At 34.8% G+C, this 25,846-nt stretch overlaps 1 protein-coding gene and 1 pseudogene across 1 annotated transcript in view; both read right to left on the bottom strand.

The window, feature by feature from the left end:
• NIN (ninein) overlaps positions 1–25,846 on the bottom strand; it is a 164,871-nt gene that overhangs the window by 94,687 nt on the left and 44,338 nt on the right. The window contains 2 exon segments of the mRNA XM_021004667.2: positions 11,411–11,601; positions 19,333–19,372. Coding sequence (XP_020860326.2) covers positions 11,411–11,601; positions 19,333–19,372 — 231 coding nt within the window.
• On the bottom strand, positions 8,417–10,139 carry LOC110220638 (nucleosome assembly protein 1-like 1 pseudogene; annotated as a pseudogene).

Here is a 25,846-nt window from a genome sequence, read left to right as displayed (position 1 = left end):
AAGAAAAGAGGACAGAGTAGGGGAAGGGATATTCAGAATGCATGCCAGCTTGGGGTAGGGGGAAGGTGAGACGGGTTGAAAATTTGGAACTCAAAAACTTGTGGAAATGAATGTTGAAAACTACAAATAAATAAATTTATATTAAAAAAAAGGAATATAGTTAGTCTTTCACAACATGACTATTATGGAAGAGTTTTGTATGACTACACATGTGTAACCTATATCAAATTGCTTCCTTCTCAATGAGGTTGTTTAGGGAGCGAGGAAGGGAGAGAATTTGGAACTCAAAGTTTTAAAAACAAATGTTAAAAATTATTTTTACACTCAACTGGGAAATAAGATGTACAGGTAAAGGAATATAGAAATCTATCCTGCCCTGTAGGAAAATAAAAGGGGAAAGGGATAAGAGAAGGGAGGGGAAGTGACAGAAGGGAGGGCAGATTGTAGGAAGGGGTATTCAGAATACACACCATCTTGGGGTGATGGGAGGGGAGAGATGGAGAGAAAATTTGGAACTCAAAATCTTATGGAAATGAATATTGAAAAGTAAAAATAAATTAATTAAGTAGGAAAGATAAAAAACAAAAAGAAAATGACCTACATGTACAAAAATATTTATAGCAGCTCTTTTCTGGGGGCAAAGAATAGGAAATTGAGGGATGCCCATCAATTGGGGAATGGCTGAATAAGTTGTGGTACATGAATGTAATGGAATACTATTTTACTACAAGAAATGATAAGCAGGACGCTCATCAGAAACCTATGAAAGTGAAATGTACTGTGAACAAGTAACAGCTATACTGTAAGATGATCAGCTGTGAATGGCTTACCTATTCTTAGCCATATGATTAAAGACAACTCTGAAGGACTTAAGAAGAAAAATACTATCTATCCCCAGAGAAAGAATTAACGGTGTCTGAATACAGATTGTAGCATACTTTTTTTTTTTGCTTTATTTTTCTTGAGTTTTTTTTCTATGTTTCATTCACAACATGACTATTGTGGATATGTTTTGCGTGACTACACATGAATAACCTATATCAAATTGCTTGCCTTCTCAAAGAGTTGGGGTGAGGACGGAGGAAGGCAGAGAATTTGGAACTCAAAGTTTTTAAAACAAATGATAAAAATTGTTTTTACATGTAACTGAAAAAAAATACTGAATATTTTTGTAGTTGACCATATATTAGGTCATAAACACCTCGCAATCAAATGCAGATAAGCACAAATATTGTATCTTATTCAGATCATAATTCAATAAAAATGACATTTGATACAGAGCCTTAGAAGCATAGATTAAAAATTAATTGAAAACTAAATAATCTAATCCTAAAGAATTTGTAGGTCAAAGAATAAATCATAGAAACAATTGACAATTTCATTAAAAATATTGACAACAATGAGAAAACATACCAAAATTTGTGGGATACAACCCAACCAATATTTAGGGAAAAATTCATATTTCTAAACATCAATAAAAAAGAGAAAAAAACTGATCAATGAATTGGGCATGAAACTACAAAAACTAGAAAAAAGAACAAAATAACCATTTTAATAATTAAACATCAAAATGGAAATACTGCAAATTAAAAGAAGAATTAATAAAACTTCAACTTAAAAGATATTAAACTAATAAATAAAACTAAGATCTGGTTTTATAAAAGCCCAATAAAATAGACAAACTATTGGTTAATTTGATTTAAAAAAAGAAAACCAAATAAATTAGTATCAAAAGTGAAAAGGGTGAATGCATCACCAATGAAGATGAAATTAAAGCAGTTTTTTAATTGCCCAATCATATGACAACCTAAGTGAAATGAATACTTATGAAAATGAAAATTTCCCAGATTAACAGAATAAGAAGTAAAATCCTTAAACAGCACTATCTTAGAAAAAAATATCAAACAAGCCATAAATGAACTTCCAAAGGAAAAAAAAACCGTTCAGAAAAGGACCCACATGTACAAAAATATTCATAGCAGCTCTTTTTGTGGTGGCAGAGAATTGAGAGGATGCCCATCAATTGGGGAATGGCTGAGCAAGTTGTGGTATATGAATGCAATGGAATACTATTGTGCTATAAGAAATGATGAACAGGCTGACTTCAGAAAAACCTGGAAAGACTTATATGGTCTGATGCTGAGTGAAGTGAGCAGAACCAAGAGGACTTTGTGTACAATAGCAGCCACATTGTGCAATGACTAAGAATGTTAAACTGAACCCTTCTCAGCATTACGAGGATCTAAGACATCTCCAGAGGCCTCGGGATGGAAAATGCTGTCCACATCCAAAGAAAGAACTATGGAAGTCGAATCGCTATCACTTATTTTTACCTTCAGTTGAGTTTTGTTTCGTCTTTCTGACGGTTCCTCGTATTGGTTTTAATTTTTACTTACAACTTCACTAATGTGAAAATATGTTTAATGGGTATGTAAATGTAAAGCCTATATCAGATTGTGCACTGTCTTGGGGAGGGTGGGGGGGAGGAAGGGGGAGAAAAATTTTCAACTCAAAAGCATATGGAAGTGATTGTTGATAAATCAAAATAAATTAATAAAACTGGCCCATTTAAAAAAACCATTACTATCAAAAACAATAGAAAACATAGGTATAAATGGAGCCTTTCTTAAAATAATAAGTAATATCTATCTAAAACCAAGAGGAAACAGCTATAATGGGGATAAACTTGAAGATTTCCCAACAATATTAGGGGTGAAGCCAGGATGTCCTTTATCACCATTATTATAAGAAATGCTACCTAGAGCAATAACAGCAAAAAGAAAAAAATCAAAGAATTTAGAACACACATTGAGGAAACAAATGATATGATAGTATACTTAGAGAACCCTAGAGAATAAACCAGTTGAAAGAATTAATAAATTTAGCCAAGTTGCAGAATATAAAATAAACCCACATAAATCATTAGCATTCCTACATATTAGCAACAAAATCCAGCAGGAAGAGCTAGAAAGAGAAATTCCACTTAAAATAACTGAATATAATATAAAATATTTGAGAGTTTACCTGCCAAGACAAAATTTAAAAACAATTTTCTTGCAAATAAAGACAGTTCTAAATTATTAATTGCTTATGGAGAGGCTGAGTCAATATAATAAAAATCACAGTTCTACCCAAATTAATTTACTTATTCAGGATCATACCAATTAAACTACCAAAGAATGCTTATGTACACTTAGAAAAAATAATAACAAAATTCATCTGGAAGAACAAAACATCAAGAATATCAAAGGAATCAACAAAAACAATGAAGAAAGGCAGCCTAGTGGTACCAGATTTCAAACTATACTTACAAACTAGTAACGTCAAAATAATCTTGTACTATCTAATAAATAGAGTTCTGGATGAGCGGAACAGATTAAGTACACAATGCACAGTAATAAATGGCTATAGTAATCAAGTGTTTGATAAACCCAAAGATCCAAGCTTTCAGGGCAAGAACTTACTATCTGACAAAAATTACTAGGAAAACTGAAAAGCAATTTGGCAGAACCTAGGCATAGATTGTGTGCTGTCTTGGGGAGGGTGGTGGGGAGGAAGGAGGAGAGAAATTTAAACTCAAAAGCATATGGAAGTGATTGTTCATAAATCAAAATAAATTTTAAAAAAAGAAAAAAAGAAAGAAAACATCTCACACTATATTAGGGATAAATGGAAATTGTAACTATCAGATTTATGGATAAGGGAAGAGTTTATAGCCAAAAATATATAGGCTCAAAGGAAATATAATTTATAATTTTGATTACATGAAATTAAAAAGGTTTTGCATGAATAAAATCATGCAGCCAAAGTTAGAAGGAAATAGGAAACTAGGAAAGAATTTTTATGCCACATCTCTCAAAGTCTCATTTCTCAAATACATAAAGAAATTAATCAAATTTATTTTTTTAAAAGGCATTCCCCAATTGATAAATGGTCAAAAGATATGAACAGGCAGGTTTCTGAAGAAGAAATCAAAGCAATCTACATTCATATGAAAAAAATGCTCTAAATCACTAAATGCAAGTTAAAACATGCACAACTTCACACCTACTAGACTGGTTAATATGACAGGGAAGGAAAATGAAAAATGCTTGAGAGAATGTGGAAAAACAGAGACACTAAAATGCACTGTTGGCAGAATTGTGAACTGGTCCAATCGTTTTCTAGAACAATCTGGAGCTATGCTGAAAGGGTTATAAAATTGTACACACCCTTTGACTCAGAAATACCACTACTGTATCCTACAGAAATCAAAGAAAAAGGAAAATGACTTATATTTACAAATATCTGTATAGCAGCTCTTTTTGCGATGGCAAAGAATTGGAGATTGAGGTGATGCTCATCAATTGGGCAATGACTAAACAAGTTATGGCACATGATTATGATATAATACTACTGCTCTGTAAGAAATGATGAGGGGGACAGTTTCAGAAAAAACCTGGGTAGACAAATGAATTGATGCAGACTGAAGTGAACAGAACCAGGAGAACATTGTATACAGTAACAGCAATATTGTTACAATGATCAACTGTGAAAGATTTAGATACTCTAATCAATGCAATGATCCAAGACAATTCCAAATCAATCATTTTTTTTAAATATTGGCATGGCCAAACAATGAAGAATTTTTTTGCAGATATATTCATATATTTCCTGTGTGTGCATCTTACAACTTCCAAATGTTTAATATGTTCTGTAATTATATTGAATGGAATTCCTTTTTCTATCTCATCCTCATGGGTTTTATTGATAATCAGAAATGCTGTTGATTTCTGTGCACTTTTTATATCCTGCTACTTTGTTGAAGTTATGAAGTAATTTTTCATTACTTTTTTTATTATTAAGATTTTCTAAACAACCATTATATCTGCAGAAAGTGATAATTTTTTTCTTTTTGCCTCTTCCCTTAATTTCTAGAAATAGATGAAATAATAGAAGTGACAGTCAGTGGCCTGCTTTATCTCTTCTTTTCTCTAGGCCAAACATATCTAATTCTTTCAACTAATCTTCATAAGTTATAAACTCAAAACTCTTCATTATTCTGGCTGCCCTAATCTGGATACTTTCCAATTTGTTAATGGTACTTCTTAAACTATAGTATTCCAAATAGAACACAGTCCTTCAGATGAAGTCTAACATGGACTAATTACAGGGGGTTTAAAGCACAATATTTTATCTTCCTATTCTGCAAAACTATCCTTACCTTAATACACCCCAATATCACAGCAGTTTTATTAACTGCCACATCATACTGCTGACACATTTTGGGTTTTGAAGTCCATTTATCCCTACTGAATTCCAGCTTTTAAATTCAGTACAGTGCTGTTGCCTGTCAAGATCTTTTTGGTTTCTGATTCTGTCATGGAATGTGTTAGCTATCCCACTCAGCTTTATACTCTCTGCAATTTTGATTAATCTACCATCTATAACTTTATCATTGATAAATACATTAATCGGATAGGGCCAACCAAAATTCTCTGGGGGTATTCCACTGGAGACCTCCTGCAGTGTTGACGTTAAACTATTAATACTATTCTCTGAATCCAGTCATCCAACCATTATGAATCCATTTGGTTGTATTTATTCAATATTTATCCACGGAAAAGTATGATTGTTTTTTTCAAATTCTATGCTGAAATGCAGATAATCTATATCCACATCACTTTCCTTAACTACTGGTTTAGTAGTCTTGGAGTAAAAAAAAAAAACCGCAGAAATGAAATTAGCTTGGTATGACCTATTCTCAATGAAATCACATTGGATCTTTGTAATCACCGCACTAGAGTATGTAGTGCTCTAACTCCTACTTGCACTTGCAGGTTGGGTCCTCAGAGAGTGGTGGCTACTTTTTTCCTTGGGATTCTAGAGGATCCGAGGGTTTGAAAGTATCTAGCTCGCGAGCCCCACAAACGCGCTTTCCAAAAAATCATCAACTGATATTCCTTAGTCAGACAGACTTAGCTTTTATAAAGTGATTTTACCAAGGTGGTATAGGAAGAAAAGTTGGTGCAAAACATACTCTCAATGTCTATATTATATACTCTCCCAGCAGTATATAAAGAGTTCAGGGGAAAATTGACTCAAGCTTAATAAAGGTAGAGAAAAGAACTGAAGACAATACAGATGGAAGAAAAAATTTACAAAACATCTTTGGAATTAATGTGTTGAATTTATTGTATACTTTAGAGAAAACAGTGGCAAAGCTATATTATACATGATAAAGATTTATAGTGGCACATACAGTCCTCCTTTTCTGTTCTTTTCTTGGAAATATTCATATTTGCTAGGTTTTTTCCAAGTTTAGAAACTCAAAAAAAGAAAATGTTATAAAAATTAAAATTTAAGTAATAGAAAGGTAGACAGAAGAAGGATTTTGAAGGGGTTTAATCTGAGCAATTTGTATTTATCTTCCTAGATGCAATACCCTAAAGAAGTCACGGAAGGGGAATGAATAAGAACGTGACATGATCAAACTTTTATTTTAGGAAGATTTTGACAGCTGTGTGACAGATGGGATTGGAAAATGAAGAACAGAAGCCAAGAGGCCAATTGGTTCTGCAGTTGCAATATACCAAGTGAAGGGGAGAGGAAAGGAATAAGCATTTTTACAGCACCTACATGTGCCAAGCACTGTACTAAGGGCTTCACAAATATTATCTCAGTTGAGCCTCACAACAACCTGTGAGGTAGGTGTTATTATTATCCCAACTTTACAGCTGAGGAAATTGAATTAGATAGAAGTTAAGTGATGCCCAGGGTCACACAGCAAAAAAGTGTCTGAGGCTAGAACTCAGGTCTTTCTGACTCCTGACTTCCTGATGCTATATCCATTGTGCTACCTTGCTGAAGGAAGATGAGGCCTAGAACTTTGGTGGTGGCTGAGAAGATGGTAGTACCTTCAACAGAAATATGAAAGTTTGAAGAAGTCGATTTAAGGGAAATGATAGTAAATTCTATATGACAGGCCTTCAAGTACTTGAAGACATGTATCTTGTCACTAATCAGGCCACCACATTCATAACCTCTCAGCTGGAATATCTCAACAGTCTCCTAACTGAGCTGCTAAGTTCTAGTTTCTCTTCTACCCCAACGTCTCTAAGTCTTCTCTTCTCTTCAAACATCCCCAGTTCTTTCAATGGCACAATATCAAAGCTTCATATCATCACGGTTGTCCTTCTCTGGACTGTCTCCAACTCATCAGTATCCTTCTTAAAATGTGATGTCCAAAACCGAACACCATACTCTATAAGTAGCCTTACCAGGGAAAGTCATAGTGGAGCTTAACACCTCTCTAGCCTGAGATATTCCCCTCAATACGATGTTAGAATTTATTTATTTTTGCTGACATGATTATGCTATTGATTCATAATAAGCTTGCACTACACTAAAGCTCCTAGATCATGTGACTTGAAATTTATCCCTGTTACATTTTGTTGTATTCAAATCAGCTCAGTGTTCTAGCCCCGGGGTTTTTAAACTAGAGTCTATGAGCTTATGATTGTTGTTGGATATTTTGATAACTGCATTTCAATATATCTGATTTCCTTCATAATCTCTCGTACCTCGCTTTATATATGTAAAAACATTTTGTTCCCTGAGGAGTCCAAAGATTTCACTAGATTGCCAAAGGGTCCATGAAACAACAAATAAAAAATTTCTAGGTGTCAAAGTCTTCATCTTGGGATATAACTGTTAACATCTGGGTTAACAATTCTCCTCCTCTAGTTTTACATCATCTTCAAACTTGTTAAGTATTTAACCTAAGATTTTGTCATTGAAAAAAAAAAGTAAAACAGGATAGTGTCAAGTACAGATTCCCTTGATGCCTTTTTTTTAAGGTTAAAATTTCTGACCTTTTAATGACCAAGAACAGTTATTATATAATATAACCAAATTCAAAAATTCAAAACTTTTATATAGTATGTAAGTAAACAGAATTACCCATTTAAATATAGGGGTAGATAGACATATGAGTAAATAATATACTCATATTAAGCTATGAGAATAGGTATAGACCCTTTCCCTAGCTTTAAACATAATACTATAATAAATTTAACTTCAACAATAATGATCGTTAAAGGGTAATTATGATTTAAAATTTTGTCCACTGGTTTATTCCACTTGAATTTTGGTAGATCGTAGATTTCTTTTTAAAGTCTGGTTACTTCTCCTAAATAACGACCAATGCAACAACCATCAGGGTAGACTTCCAAACTGTGTCAAATTAAGATATTACCCTGTGAGAACTAAAACTCTGCTCAGTAATTTATTTTAAAACTGCACTATAAGAACTTGAAATGGTCTTATTCCAGGTAATACAAATGATCATTTTCAGTGAAGGTCCCCCACAATGCCACTAAGTAAAGATGCTTTCAGTTTGAATGTTCATGGTTACACAAGTATACGAAGATGCTAATTTCTGAAAATATTAGATTTTATTCACATCCCAATGGTAAACAAACTAAGTTTCTTTGTCAATCACTATTAAAATACAAAAATCTATTTTTAAAAAGCAGACAGTTGTGAACATTAGTTATGGTCTTACTACGCATTCTTAACTGTATATTAGCTTCTTATCAAATCAAATTTCAAAAGGCATTGTTTCCTGGGTAGTACAAGTCACTGTATTTCTCTAACAAAGTAATGAAGGCACAGCTAGGGCAAGCAGACTTAAACTGATTCAACTAATAGGTTGAAAAAATATTTTGGTTGATTCTTCAGGATTTCTTTTTTCTAAACCAATATTGGTCTCAACTGGTTTGGATAATTTTTGCAGCTGTAGTCTAATAAGCAACATGACAAAAGACTTCACAAAAACCAAACGTTGTAGAAATAAATATACGTTAAGGGATGCATTGCATTCTTCATATCTGGCAGAAATTATAACATTAAAATGCTGGGTAGAATGAATCTATAGTTGGAACTGGTTCTTAAATATTCATTTTTTCCTCTTTTAACAAAAATTGTTTACTTGATTCTATCAAGAAAATACAAAACATAAGTAACTACTGGTTGTGTTTAGGCTAGGATAGTACAGTAATCCGTAAAGCCATAGCAAATACTGCCCACTGCTATTTGCATTTGGCTGGATTTGGATCTTTCTTCAGCTCATATTCTGCATCATTTTCCTCATCAGCTTCTTTTTCCCCTTCTCATCACCAGCCCATTTACCTTCATCATAATCCTCATTATAATCTTCAATTGCTTCTCTTGTGAAATATGATACTGGTCTTGGGATGATAAATTCATGTAAAAAGTGACCAATTTTGAAATCTGCAACAAAGATAGCTCAAACATCATCACTCAGGTCTCGATTTTCAGGAACTTCAGGAAGAGAAAACAAATTAAAGAAAAAAATCATTGAAAACTTTTCCTCACTGTTCAAACTGTCTCATGTCTCTTGTGTATCTGTTTCTTCTTAATAGTTTTCAAAGTGACATTTTTTCCAATCTACCTGACAATCTGTGTCCACCAAAGCAGAGGGGATCTGAATCATCTGGGCTTGACTGCATATAGTATATCTTTATGAGCACCTCATTTGTGAAATATTCTTTGGGTTCAAAGTGAAACTCTAATGTAAAAATCATAGGTTATCCAAGAACTTCACTTTAATGTCTTTCAAGTGCTTCAGAATAGGTTCATCATGTTGCTGAACCATATCACTGAGCAAATCAACATTTTTAAAAAGTCAGTCAAAATTCAGGAATTCCTTGAAGGTCTTCTTTTTTATCTTTTTTTTCCCCCTTCTTCAAACTTAGCTTTCTCTTTCATTTCCTCTGAAACCTCTTTGTTATCATATAGTTTCAACTCATAATCTTCCTCTATAGGTTCATAAATTGCATGGATGATTTCACTCCTCCCTATCAAAAAATGTCTAGTAAAAGAAAAGCACACTTCTTTTTTAAGAGCATGAACTTCTCATAGAATTAGGCTTCTATCTGTGTACATTTCACCTGAAGATATTTGAGGGAATTCACAGGGTTGCTTAATCAATTTTTGGCAAGCTTTCAATGTATCAAGTCAATGTTCCCATTTAACTGCTGAATCTTTCTTGAAGAGTTCTGAAAAGTGAGCTGATGGCTGTCTGTATTTTCACCAGTTTCTTCTTTTTCCACTTCTTCAACATCCTCCATATCTTATTCAAGTTCAGTTTATTTATTTCTTGTCATCCCACTGTGAGAACCACACAGTTGGAGGTGCACAGGCTGTGACTCAGGGTGGTGGCAACATCTCTGTTTAGGCTGGAAAGTATTTTCATGTTCTACCAGTCTAGTAACCTTGTGAATTCAAATTCAATTCGAAAAGCATTTATTAAGTGCCTACTACATGGACTGAGTTTTAGATACTGGTGATATAAAGACAAAAATGAAAGAATCCCTCTCAGTGAAGGGCTACTTTTCTATTGGTGGGTGACATATGTATACAGAAAGGTAATATAAAGCAAATATGCAAAGTACACATTAATTTTAGAAGGAGGATAGCATTAGCAGCATAGAGGAAATGGAGACCACGGTGGCCCCTTTTGCTTAGCATTGAAGGAAGCTGGAGTTGCTAAGAAATAAATATGAGGAGGAACCTGCTTAGGGAATACCATATATAAAGTTATGGAGGTGTGAGACAGAAGGTTGTATATGGGAAAACAGAATTAGATATTTTAATATTCTAGGATGTAGGTTATTTGGACCCTGTGACTTAAGTTCATGAAGACAAATGCTGTCATTACATGTCCTTACTTTTTTTGTGTAATCAACTACCCTTTTAGTAAATTTTGTTCTTTCATAGGATCATAGATTTGGAGCTAAAAGGGAATTTAGAAGTCATCTAATTCAACCCCTTCACTACAGATGAAGAAACAGAGGCCCAGAGAGTTTAAGTGACTTGCCCAAGGTCACATAAGTACTAAGTGGTAAAATTTGGATTTTAACTGAATCCAGGTCCTCTGACTTCAGATCTTTTCATTGATCTTTTCATTCAGCTTTCCAATCGATACTCATTCTCCTTGTCAGAGAAAATAGAATGGAAATAAATATTATTTATGTATTTTCTCCATTATCAGTTATCATTGCATTAACTCTGAGCAGTGTTCTTATTCTTTCTTTTTTCCTCCTCTTTTTCCTGTATCTTCACCATCCCCACAAACCTACCTCTCCACCATCTTCCCATAGCACTTAATACAAATCTCTGAATACTTTCTGTACACTCATGGCTAAGTCATCAAATCCCTGAGTTTTGCTTTCCTCATCTATAAAGTGGAAATAACACTTGAAGTAGCTATCACATAGGTTGTGAAGAAAGCGTTGTAAACCATTGTGTTATGAAAACATTCACTGACTGGCAAACTTAAAAAGAAAAGAAAGCTGCATGAAATCAAAAACTGACTTCCTGAATTTAACCATAATATAATAATTACCTCCTTGTTGACATTTTTCAAGTCATATTGTTCACAGATAGAGATTAGCTTCTTTTTGTTCAAATGGCCATCTTGACTTATCCCCAGGTCTTTACAAACTTGATGCAGTTTGTCATCAATCCAGTCTTGAGTAGGAGAAGATCCTCTTTGTGAGGCATTTGAGTCATCAGGGTTCCAAAATCTTAATTGGCCTGAAACAAAATGGTTATTTGCTTTCTGTTCTAATTAAAGGCTGAATGGACAAGAAGGTTCATTCCTCTAAGTAATAACATGTTTCTTGGAAACAAATTATTTAACAAAACACCACACAAAGCACATAGAACAATTTTTGCAATCTTAAATGTACCAATTTTCCCATAGCAGTAATAAAAATAGCCCTGAAATCTGCATATTCAACAGTTTAAAACCTCGTATTATACCTTCAGACAAATAATTAGAACTCTGACTTTGGTGTATCAGAAGAGTAGATAAGATGCAAGTTAAGAACTATTTCAAAAATTTTATTGATCCTTTCTTACCATTTATGTCTATTAAATTGTTGTTCCAGTGATAGCCACTATCAGGGCTACTTCTAGTGTAAGTAAAATAATTCTAACTTACAACAGTTTCAAACAGTCAAATGCTGTGACCTACATAAATCATGTCTTATGTGTAGGAATTAAACCACACTAAACTCCTAGTTAAGTATATGTCGTGTTTGAAGATTTAAAATATTACATTCATCTTCTATTAAAATGTCATGCTGCCTACTTAATGGTTCCACTGTATATTAGACATTCCATAAGTTCATCATTTGGCATGAGTTTACTCCTGGCGCAGAATGGAAATAGAAAAAACCCACCAGTTACCACCTGAAAGATACCCTAGAAGGAAAACTTACAGGAATATTACAGCCAAGTTTCAAAGCTTCCAGGTTAAGGACAAAATATTGGGAGCAACTGGGAAAAAACAATTTAAATATCATGGAAGTACAATAAGAATTACACAAGATCTAACAGCTATTACATTGAAGAACAATAGGTCTTGGAATGCTATATTTCACAGAGCAAAAGAGCTGGGTTACAGCCAAGTGTAATTTGCCCAGAAAAAATTAAGTATAATCGTGAATGAAAAAAAAATGAACATTTTATGAACTGAAATACTTTCAGGTATTTGTGACAAAAACAGCAGAACTTAAGTGAAAATTCAACATATAACAACCAGAAAAAATATAAAGTAAACATTAAGGACTATAAGGGACCCAATAAAGTCAAATCATTTATTTCTTATATATGAAAACACTATCTATAATGTTCTGTCATTTTTATTTGGGTAGTTTGAAAGAAAGGCTTGGGCTGAGCTGAGTATGATGGGGTAATGCTAAAAAAAAACTGTGCAGGGAGAGATAAAAAGGAACAATTATCTCACACAAATGAGACCAAAAAAGGAAAATTTGATACAGAAGAAGCTAGTAGAGGGAGAGGAGGTAGTGCTGAAACCTTACTCTTATTGGGAATGGGTTAATGAAGGAACAACATAAATATCTTAAAATATATAAATAAATAAATAATATGAATAATATATATTCAGAAAGAAATAGAAGGGCAAGGGGATAGAATGGGAGAGGATAGTGGAGGGATTCTTGTAGGGGTGGGTAGGTTAAGGAATAGAAGAGCAACGTAGTGGGTAGAAATGAAGCAGAGGAGTAGGGAGGGATAGGAATAGGGTGAGAAGGATGGTGAGGAAAAATAGCAAGGAAGAAAATATACAACAAGTAATTATGGCTTAGAAAGTAAATGGGATGAATTTGCCCATAAAATAGAAGCTGAGGGGCATCTAGGTGGTGCAGTGGATAAGCTCTGGCCTTGGAGTCAGGAGGACCTGAGTTCAAATCTGGACTCAGACACATAACGCTTACTAGCTGTGTGACCCTGGGCAAGTCACTTAACCCCCATTGCCTCACCCAAAAAAAAAAGGCAAAAAAAAAAAAAGGGAAATGATAGCAGATTAAAAATTGAATTCAACAATATGTTGCTTTCAGGAAATGCTATAAAAATGAGATACACATACAAACATAAAATAATGTTCAGGACTAGAATTTATTATATAAAAAAGCAGGGGTAGTAATCATGATTTCAGACAAAGTTAAAGCTAAAATAGACTTAAGCAAAAGAGAAAAATAGGGAAACTACACTATGTGTCAGCCATATTATTATATATTGTTTTAGATCATTTAAATAACTAGATGGTATAAAATACCAAGAGTATACCTGCCAAAACAGACACAGGAACTATACAAATAAAACATAAAACACTTTTAGTACAAATAAAGTAAGATCTAAATAATTGAAATATTTATTGTTTGTGGGTAGGTAAAGCCAATATGATTTTTAAAATGACAATTTTATCTACTAATCTATTTATGTAATGCCATCCCAATAAAATTACTAAAAAATTATCTTACTGAGTTAGAAAAACTAACACAGTTCACTTAGAAGAACAAAAGTTCAGGAACTTCAAGGAAACCTGGGGAAAAAAGAGATCATTCCTGGCACAGTTCATGTATATCCTTGAAAATGGTGACATTTAAAAAGTTCGAGAGACATAGTTTCTGGGAAATTTAATAATTTTATTAATGATGCCTGCATGTTTATTAATAAAATGATGGTCATTTGGCTGTCTCTCTTAGAACAAAGACCCCTCATGGTAGAGGGCTCACAGTTTATATGTTCTTGGAAGGATATGTGCTCCCGAAGGTGGCAATCAACTCTGATTAATTAATAACTGATGAGAAAATGAATATTACAGTGACAGATTGGGCTATGTTACAACGAGGGTCTTGGGGTATGTAACTTGGATCATTCAAATCCTGGTCAAACAGACATCAATTTCCATATCGCCTGTCCAATAAAAAGGAGGATCCACATTTTCCCAGACTTGTTTGAGCAAACACAATGAGCAGGAATGCACCAATTAGCCCAAACTTAGAATTTGTTTTACTGTTTGATTAGATCTTGGCCTGGGTAAGTCTTTGCCTAAGATTTCCCACACTGGTTGATTTCTGGACGAGAAAGAAGAAAAGGGGAAAAACCTTGGTCTCAATACAATATTTAGTTATTAAATACAGGAGAGATAATCATTTCTCTCCAAATGAACCTTAGAGTATCAAGAGTAGTACAGTTAACTTCTTCCCTAATATTTACTGCTGGGAAGGCATACTAGTGCTGCTGTTTCTGGTTTGGAAACCCAGCAAAGGAGAACAGTTTATTTAAATTTACTGGTTAACCAAGGACAAGTTACAAAGTGGGTTGTAAATGGGTCCCTACTATTGAATTACCCTGTTATCTAGTTGGCAACTGATGTTTAACTTATTCTAAGCTTTAATCAAAAGTTGTCTTATGTTCCAAATTTAAGGTGTTACATCTCAATAGATAAACACGTTTAGGGGGCAGCAAGGTGGCACAGTGGATAGAGCACCGGCCCTGGATTCAGGAGGACCCGAGTTCAAATCCTGCCTCAGACACGTAACACTTACTAGCTGTGTGACCCTGGGCAAGTCATTTAACCCCAATGCCTCACCAAAAGTAAATAAATAAATAAACAGGTTTATAGAACACTGTCTTCTGTCTTGTTAAAATGATGGTTATATAATGAGAAACATTAAATTTTTTGAAAATGATAAACGGTATTCTTTATAATTAAGCAGTAATGGACACATCCTATCACATGGGGGCTCTGTTAGTTCACAACGTTTGAGAAAAGCTCTATGTCATACACTGTTGGACTGGGAATGAGAAGAGACTAATTCTAGTTCCAGTTCTGTCACCTATCACCTTTAGAAAGTCACTTGCATTCTGAGTCTTAGTTTCCTCTTCTATAAAGTGGGTGGCAGTTGATATTTTAGGTTTTATCCAGCTCTAAGAGTCTACAGATTCTATTAATGGAAATAATTTTTTTCTTTTGACATATCATTCACACTAGCTATTGTGCCACCTTTTCTCCATGTCTCCTTCCATCAAGAGTTATATTTTCAAAGAGTTAAAAAGGACTTTAGTGATCATCTGGTCCAACCTGTATCTAATCAAGAACCTTCTCTACAATGTCCCCAAATAAATATCACTTCAAGACTACTGGGCAAGGCAGCCCTCTCCACATTTGCTTAATTCTTAACTATCAAGTTTTTTCAGTGAGGCAAATTCTATTTCTCTGCAACTTCTACTTATTGCCTTTTGGCTTCAGGTAGAGAAATTCTAATCCTCCTTTCCACATGATTGTACCTGAAGATGGTTATCATGGTCTTCCCTAAGTCTTCTCTTCTCCATCCCTAGGCCTTTCAAGCAATCCAACAATGCCACAGCCTTGATAATCCTCATTTTCCTCCTCCAGCTACTCAGTAGTTTTCATTGTCCTTTCTAATATGTTGCACCCAGAAGTGAACACAATATACTAGATATGATGTGAACGTAAAGCATCACCTTCCTCGTTCTAAACACTATGACTCTTATGCCTAAGGTGATACTAACTTTTTGGCTGCCATATCATGCTGCTGACCTATGTTGAACTTTCAGACCATGAAAAGCTCCATTTTTGTTTCTCAGCCAAATTATCATCTAGTCACATCTCCTTTATTTTATAACCGTGAGGCTGATTTTTTAATCTAAGTGCAGGATTTTACAGTTACGTTTATGTAGAAGGCAGCACCTCAGATGGGTCTTAAAAGAAACTAAGAAATGTGAGAGGCAGTGATGCAGAGTTAGTGAATTGCAGCCAGAGAGGACAGCCAGTGCCTTAGGATCAGTTTGGCAGCTGTGTGAAGGATGGACTGGAAAAGGAAGAGACTAATTAAGAGACTCTTGCCATAGTTTAAACAAGAAGTGATAATGGCTTGAATGATGGTTGTATAAATTGAAAAAAAGGGGACAGAACAAGCATTTGTTAAACAACTACTATGTACTGAGCATAGTGGTAAGCAAAATATTACCTCATCTGTTTAAATTCAAGAGAAGTTATGGAAGCAGAAATAACAAGATCTGACAACTTAATGGATATATGGGATGAAGGACTGTAGAGAGTCCGAGATGACACAAAGGTTGTGAATCTGAGTGACTAGAAGAATGTTAGTCTCTGTGAGAAATGAATATTTCTCTCTTATATTTAATAACTGATTGTTGTATTAGGACCAAGGTCTTTCCACTTTTCTACCTCCTCATCCAGAGATCAATCAGTGTGGAAAATCTCTCTCTTAGAGATTTCCTCAGGCCAAGATCTAATCAGACAATAAAAGAAATTCTAAGTTTGGGCTAATTGGTGTATTAGTGCTCATTGTGTTTTTCCAGACAGTTCTGGGGAAGTATTCATTCCCTCTCTCTTTTTCTGTTTTATATGGAAATTGATGTCTCTATTAACTAAGATTAGGGTGACACTGGTTACATATCCCAAAACCTTTTTTTTAATTTAAATAATTTATTTATAGTTTTCAACATTCACTTCCATAAATTTTGAGTTTTAAATTTTCTCCCCCTCTCTCCCCTCGCCCCTCCCCAAGATGGTATGTAATCTGATATAGGCTCTACTTATACATTCATATTAAGCATATTTTCACATTAGTCATGATGTGAAGAACAATTAGAACTAATGGGAGGAACCACAAGAAAGAAGAAATAAAACAAAACAACAAAAGAAAAGGAAAGCAAAGAGTATACTTCCATCTGCACTCAGACTCCATGGTTCTTTTTCTGTATGTGGATAGCATTTTCATCATGAGATGTTTGGAGTTGTCTCAGATTCTTACATTGCTAGGAAGAGCTAAGTCTATCAAAGTCAGTCATCACACAATGTGGCTGTTACTACGTATAATATTCTCCTGTTTCTGCTCATTTCAGTCAGCATCAGTTCATATACGTCTTTCCTGGTTTTTCTGATGTCTGTCTGTTCATCATTTCTTATAGCACAATTGTATGCCATTCCATTCATATACCACAGCTTGTTCAGCCATTCCCGCAATTGTGGGCATCCCCTCAATTTCCGGTTCTTGGCCACTATAAACTTTTTTGCACATGGGTCTTTTTCCTGTTTTTATGATCTCTGGGATACAGATGTAGAAGTGGTATTGCTGGGCCAAAGAGTATGCACAATTTTATAGCCCTTTGGGCATAGTTCCAAATTGCTCTCCAGAACGGTTTGATCAGTTCACAACTCCACCAACAATGCATTAGTGTTCCAATTTTCCCACATCTTCTCCAACATTTATCATTGTCCTCCTTTGTCATGTTAGCCAACCTGATTAGGTGTGATGTGGTACCTCAGAGTTGTTTTGATTTGCATTTCTCTAATCAATAGCGATTTAGAACATTTTTTCATATGACTATAGTAGCTCTAATTTCTTCTTCTAAAAACTGCCTATTCATATCCTTTGACCATTTATCAATTGGGGAATGATTTGTATTCTTACAAATTTAACTAAGTTTTCTATATATTTTAGAAATGAGACCCTTATCAGAGACACTGGTTGTAAAAATTGTTTCCCAGTTTTCTGCTTCCCTTCTAATCTTGATTGTATTGGCTTTGTTTGTGCAAAAACTTTTCAATTTGATGTAATCAAAGTCATCCATTTTGCATTTTATATTGTTCTCTATCTCTTGTTTAGTCATAAATTCTTCCCTTCTCCATAGATCTGATAGGTAAACTATTCCTTGCTCTCCTAGTTTGCTTAGAGTATCAGTCTTTATATCTAAATCATGTACCCATTTTGACTTTATCTTGACATAAGGTTTAAGATGTTGGTCTATGCCTAATTTCTGCCATACTATTCTCCAATTTTCCCAGGAGGTTTTGTTAAATAGTGAGCTCTTATCCCAGAAGCTGGAATCTTTGGATTTCTCAAATAGTAGATTACTATAGTCATTGACTGTTGTAAGACCTTTATTTTAATATAGCCTGCCTCCCACCACATTAACCAACTAGAAATGATTTCTGTTTGATGGACCACCTCTTGTCTAAAGGCATAAAAACCTAAAGAAGTAGCCATGAGGTTCCTTGGCTACCAAGGGGACAATGAGCCTATCTTGTTGATTGCTTTCTAGATGTAGTCACTAAAACTGATTTTAATTTACCCAGAAACTTGGTCTCTTGGAACTTTTTAATTATCACATCTCCTTGACAGAAAGAAGGGGGTTAAGAGGAAGGGTAGATTTGGCATGAATGTAGACGTTTCAAATTTTATCTCTAGTACATAAACTACCACAACTTCAATTCTTCTTCCTTTGCATATGACTCCTAAATCTACAGCTTCAGGTCTAGCCCTCAATTTCTAGGTGTCTAGGGGATAAGTTCATTGGACATCCTATTGGTACTTATAACTCAGTTATATCAAAAAATTTAACTCATTGATAAGGCTTCACAGTATATTTGGGAAAGCATTTAACTGGAAACCAGGAATACTGCTGATACAAAATTTAGGCATACTTTGTGTTCGATTATTTTAAAACTTCATGTTAAATGGGGCAGCTGGGTAGCGCAGTGGATAGAGCACAGGCCCTGAAGTCAGGAAGACCTGAGTTCAAATCCAGCCTCAGGCTAAACACTTGACATTTACTAGCTGTGTGACCTTGGGCAACTCACTTAACCCCAATTATCTGTAAAAAAAAACCTTCATATTAAAACATGTTTAGTTCCAACAATCCTACTTCCTTTCAGAGCAAGATACTCACACAACTAACTGACCTGATTGATCATTTGTAAAAACCATAGAACATCCTTTATAAAGGGAGGCAAACATATCCAATCTAAACAGTTGGATCCAACCTCCTTCATGGGGTACAAATGAACTCACACCTTTAGTCCTACAAGCACACAAGCACAAAATTTTGTTTTGTTGTGTTTTTGGTTATTCCTATAAACTCATTTGCACAAAGTTCTGGTCAAAATAAATATTCTGTTCTTACCTTCAGCCTCATATTCTTCACTATGCTGAGTCTTGTGATACTAAAAATGAAAAGAGAATGAATAACATTGAGTCATGGAATATAACAGTCTCTGAAGAACTAAACATTAATATCACATAGCAGACAATGGAGAGATACATGGTAGGTATGAACAGGATGAAATATATAAACGATGAGAAATTTGGAAGAACAAGAGTATAAAAGAAGTCATCAGGAAATTTTATGATAGAAAGAGAACATGAGCTGGTCATGTAGTGAGAGATGACAGGTAGACAATCAGAATATTCCACTGGTACCCTCAAAATGTAAGGAAAAAATGGGCAGCATAAACTTAAACATTCAATTAGCTGACTTTTTATTTATACAACCTTATTTTTTTTAAATTATGGGTCAAGAGACTTTGGATAAAAAAATTTTCCATACTTGGTATGTCATTTAAGACTGAAGAAATCATATATATTGGGCTTACTTTTTTTTTCTCCAGGCTGAGAATATAAAATACAAAATCACAACATAGATACAACTTTTGGGACATTTTAGCTGTTGACTTCATTAATATTTCATAACAGGTAATTTTGATTTGATGAATTATAAAGGAAAAATCTTTATATCAAATGTGTCTGATAAAAGTCTATCCATGATATGTAGACAACTAAAATAAATGTATAAGACCGAAAGCCATTCTCCAATAATCGACAGATATGAATAAACCATTTCTCAAAGAATTATCAATTATGTGAAAGAATGCTCCAAATCACTAAATAATAAGAGAAATATGAATGAGTTAAAATCCTGAGGTTCCACCTGCCACCCAGCAAATTGGCAATGATGACAAAAGATGACAATCACTGGTATCAGAGAGGTTTTGGAAAGATAGGAACAATAATGCGTTGTTGATAGAGCTGCCAATTGGTACAACAATTATAAAAAATAAATTTGGAATTATGTAAATAAAGTGATTAAAATGCCAATTCTCTTTGACACAGAAATTTTATAGCTGGATGATAAACCTCAAAAGGAGGTTACTGATAGAAAGCTCCCCCCTGTATCAAAGTATTTGTAGCAGACTTTTTCAGGGTAACAAAGACATAAAAAGAGAGTAATTGCCCATTAAATGTGGAATGTCTAAACACACTGAGGTACGTGAATGAAATGTAATGTTACTATGTTCCTTAAGAATCAATAAATATTATGAATAGAGAAAAACATGAGAAGACGTATGAACTGATACAAAATAAACAGAACCGGGAATATAATATATACAATGGGGACACTGTTAAAAATGCTGCGCTCAATATGCCAGCAAATTTGTTAAACACAATAGTGGCCATTGCACTGGAAAAGATAGTTTTATATCCCAATCTTAAAGAAGGGCAATGCCAAGGAATGCTCAAATTACCAAATAACTACACTCATTTCACAAGCTGGCAAGGTTATGCTTAAGTTTCTGCAATCTAGGCTTCAGCAATATCTAAACCAAGAATTACCAGAAGAGCAGGCTGGTTTTTGAAGAGGCAGAGGAACTCCATTTGCTGGATTATGGAGAAAGCAAGAAAGTTCCAGAAAAACATCTACTTATGCTTCATTGACTATAATAAAGCTTTTGACTGTGTGGATCACAACAAAATGTGGCACATCCTCAAAGAAATGACCATCTTACCTGTCTCCTGAGGAACCTGTATGTGGTTCAAGAAGCAATAGTTAGATCCAAATATGGAACAACTGACTGGTTTAAGATTAGAAAAGGAGTACAACAAGGCTGTATATTATTACCATTTTTATTTAACTTATATACAGAATACATCATACAAAATGCCAGGCTGGTTGAATCAAAAGCCAGAATTAAGGTTGCTGGGAGAAATATCAACAATCTCAGATATGCAGATGATACCACTCTAATGGCAGAAAGTGAAGAGGAATTAACAAGCTTCTTCATGAGGGTGAAAGAGAGAGTGTAAAAGTTCACTTGAAGATTAACATGAAAAAAAACTAAGATCTTGGCAACTGGTCCCATCACTTCCTGGCAAATACAGGGAGAAGAAATGGAAGCAGCGTCAGATTTTATATTCTTGAACTCAAAGATCACTGCAGATGGCAACTGCAACCATGAAAATTGAAAGATGCTTGCTCCTTGGAAGGAAAGCTGTGGCAAATCGGGACGGCATACTAAACAAAGACAATGCCTTGCTGACAAGGCAACATAATCCATATAGTCAAAGCTGTGTTTTTTCCAGTAGCAACATATGGCTATGAGAGTTGGGACAATAAAGAAAGCTAAGTGTTGCAGAATCGATGCTTTCGATTGTGGTACTAGATAAGATTTTGGGGAGGGATCCTTGGATAGCAAAGAGATCAAATCAGTTAATAGATAAAGAAATTAAATCAGGCTATTCACTGGAAGGTCACATACTGAAGCTGAAGCTTAAATACTTTGGCCACCTAACAAGAAGACAAGACTCTTTGGAAAAGACCTTGATGTTGGGAAAGATTGAAGGCAAACGGAAAAGGGTACGGCAGAGGATGAGATGGTTAGATAGTATCATGGAAACAATGAACATGAGTTTGAATAGACTTTGAGAGACGGTGAAGCAAGGGCCTGGAGTTCTATGGTCCAAGAGGTCACAAAGAGTCAGACACAACTGAATGACTGGACAACAACAAAATAGAAAAATATAAATGGGAAGAACAATAACAAAACAAATTAAAAATGCATTAAAGTTATAAGGATCCAAAAAAAAAGTTATAAGGATCAAATTTGCCCCACCCCTAAATATGAGAAGACTCCTCTGCAGATACAGGTGTGGTATACTGCATAAAACATCAGTTTTTTGTGATGTTATTTAGTTTTGAAGAACTTTCTTTTTCCTTTCTTATCTTTTTTTTGTTTGGGGTTTTTTGTTTGCTTTTGCCTTTCCTTGTTCTTATCACAGTTCCTGGCACATTATAGGTACATTAAAAAATGATTGTAGACTGAATGATTGTGGAGGGGGGGAAACTTTCCTCTACTTGAAGGTAGGGACTGTTTTTCTCCAATTGTATTTTTTTTCCAATTACACGTCAAGACAATTTTTAGCATTTATTTTTAAAGATTTTGAGTTCCAAATTTTTCTCACACTCTTCCTACCCTTCACTCTTCCAAAAATGGTAGGCAATTTGATATAGGTTATATATGTGCTATGGTGAAAACATATCAGTCACAGTTGCAAAAGAAAAATAGGTCAAAAGGGGAAAAAAACATGAAAAAGAATAAATTAAGTGAAAAAAGTATGTTTTGATCTATATTCAGAGTCCATCAGTTCTTTATTTGGATATGGATAGCACGTTCCTTCATGAGGTCTTGGATCATTGTATTGTTGAGAATAGCTGAGTCCTTCATAGTTGGTCATCATACAATGTTGCTGATACCGTATACAATGTTTTCCTGGTTCTGCTCATTTCATTTTCCATCAGTTTGTACAAGTCCTTCCAGGTTTTTCTAGAAATCTGCCTGTTCATCATTTCTTATTGTGCAATACTATTCCATTACATTCATATACCACAGCTTGTTCAGTCATTCACCAATTAATGGGCATCCCCTCAATTTCCAATACTTTGCCACCACAAAAAGGGCTGCTACAAATATTTTTGTACATGTAGGTTTTTTTCCCTTTTTATGATCTCTTTGGGATACAGACCTAAGACTATGCACGATTTGGTTGCCCTTTGGGCATAGTTCCAAATTACTCTTCAGAATGGTTGGATTTGTTCACAACTCCACCAACAGTGCATTAGTGTCCCAATTTTCCCACATCCTCTCTAACATTTATCATTTTCATTTTTTGTCATATTAGCCAATCTGATAGGTGTGAGGTGGTATCTCAGAGTTGCTTTAATTTGCATTTCACTAATCAAAAGTGATTTGGAGTACTTCATATGCCTATAGATAGCTTTGATTTCTTCATCTGAAAACTGCCTATTCATACCCTTTGACCATTTACCAATTGGAAAATGGCTTATCTTCTTGTAAATTTGACTCAGGTCTCTATACAGTTGAGAAATGAGGCCTATCAGAGACACTTGCTATGAAGATTGTTTCCCAGCTTTCTACTTTCAATAGGGACTGTTTTTGCCTTTCTTTGTATCTCTAGAAATTAGCTCAGTCCCTGGCACGTGTAATTGTTTTATAAATGATTATCAATTGATTGCAGCACAACTGATTGCTTTTTCTTTTTAAAAGTGATTGAATCCAACAGAAACAAAGAGATCTGAAACAATGAAGTGGGAGTAAAGTATAAACACCTGGACATTTCTTCTGAAGCTTTCTTTTCCTATGGTAGCAGCAAGCTTAGCTCCTTGTTCTTCTTTTCCCTAACATCCATATCCACAGTATCTAGAACCCCATTTAATGGAAATGGAATCAGCATAAAATTTGACCAATTGCAGGATAAAAATGTATAGTTGCACTCATTTTGAAATCTCTAGGGAAATTGTTCTCATTTCCCTATGACCACTTAGATTTTGGGTGGTACATTCGGAATACCCTTGTTGGGGAAGTATACGTTAATAGCATCTGATTTTCCAGCCTAAGACTATCTAATTCTTGGTACAGGCTTAAAACCATATTGGCTCTCACATACACTAGAAAAACTAAAATGTGCACTATGTCTATATATAAAGATTATGTCTCCATAGTTTTCAGCAAGAATCTGTTCTTTTTACAGCCAGTGTCTCTGATAAAGACCTCATTTCTAAAATATTTAGAGAACTGAGTCAAATTTGTAAGAATACAAGTCATTCCCCGATTGATAAATGGTCAAAGGATATGAATAGGAAGCTTTCAGATAAAGAAATTAAAGCTATCTATAGTCATATGAAAAAATGCTCTAAATCACTATTGATTACAGAAATGCAAATCAAAACAACTCTGAGGTACCACATCACACCTATCAGATTGGCTAACATGACGAAACAGGACAATAATAAATGTTGGAGAAGATGTGGGAAAATTGGAACACTAATGCATTGTTGGTGGAGTTGTGAACTGATCCAACCTTTCTGGAGAGTAATTTGGACCTATGCCCAAAGAGCTATAAAACTGTGCATACCCTTTAACCCAGCAATACCACTTCTAAGTCTGTATTCCAAAGAGATCATGAAAATGGGGAAAGGACCCACATGTACAAAAATATTTATAGCAGCTCTTTTTGTGGTAGCACAGAATTAGGAATTAAGGAGATGTGCATCAATTGGAGAATGGCTGGACAAGTTGTGGTACATGAATGCAATGTAATACTATTGTACTGTAAGAAATAAGGAGTAGGCAGACTTCAGAAAAACCTGGAAAGATTTGTATGGACCGATGCTGAGTAAAGTGAACAGAACCAGGAGAATGTTGTACACAGTAACAGCCACATTGTGTGACAACTGACTCTGATAGACTTAGCTCTTGTCAGCAATGCAAGTATCTGAGACATCTCCAAAAGTCTCATGATGGAAAATGCTAAACACATCCAGAGAAGGAACTATGGAGTCTGAATGCAGATCAAAGCATAGTATTTGATCTTTTTTTTTCTTCTGTTGTGCTTTGTTTCTTCTTTCTTGTGGTTCCTCCTATTGGTTCTAATTCTTCTTTGCAACATGACTAATGTGAAAATATGTTTAATAGGAATGTATACGTAGAGCTTATATCAGATTGCATGCTGTCTTGGGGAGGGGCGAGGAGAGGGAGGAGGAGAAAATTTAGAACTTGAAATCTTATGGAAGTTAACTTTGAAAACTAAAAATAAAGAAATTAATTTTAAAAAAGAATCTGTTCTTTTAATAACATGGAAGGCAAGCACAACAGAATTGTTAGTGATGAAACATCTGTCATGTTAGGGGGTAAGATAAAGATTCAACTCATTCACGGCTTAATTATATTTTCATCTGTTTCTGCCTGGAACCAATAATTCCAGTGGGAAGGTGGTAGTAGGGAGAGTGAAAGGAAACTGGTTAGAAGGTTGTGGGTGATGATGAATTGATTATTGGTAAAATTATTAAAGAGCAGTACCATGCTCAAAGATGGAATTTTAAGTGACGATGGCTTATCTACGACCATTGAACCAGGAGGTACAGAGGAAGAAGGAGAGGAATCCAGGCATTGAAATTAGAGGACAGTCACTGAAAATGCATATAGTCAAGAGGAGTGTAGAGAAGTAAATAACTTCAAAGAGGCCTGTGTCATTGAATCAGAGAGTACATAGAGAGGAATAAAATGTAAGAAGAATGGAAAGGTGGGAAGGCACCAGGCTATGAAGGACTTCAAAAAACCAAAGTGAAGATTTTATATTTAATCCTAAAGGTAACAAGGAAGCACTGAAATTTACGTTTGGGGTGTGTGGGGGGTTGACATGCACTCTAAGGTGAACACTTTGGTAACTGAGTGAGGATGGACTGGAATGGAGAGAGACATGAGTCAAGGAGACCTATCAGAAGCTCATTGAAAAAGTCCAAGTGTGAGGTGAAGGCCTGCACCAGAGTGGTGGCAGCGACATAG

Source organism: Phascolarctos cinereus, unplaced genomic scaffold (assembly GCF_003287225.1).
Source record: "Phascolarctos cinereus isolate Bilbo 61053 unplaced genomic scaffold, phaCin_HiC Scaffold_3;HRSCAF=262, whole genome shotgun sequence".
NCBI lineage: Eukaryota > Metazoa > Chordata > Mammalia > Diprotodontia > Phascolarctidae > Phascolarctos > Phascolarctos cinereus.
Note: the sequence above shows the minus strand (reverse complement) of the source record. Positions and strands in the feature narration are given on the sequence as shown.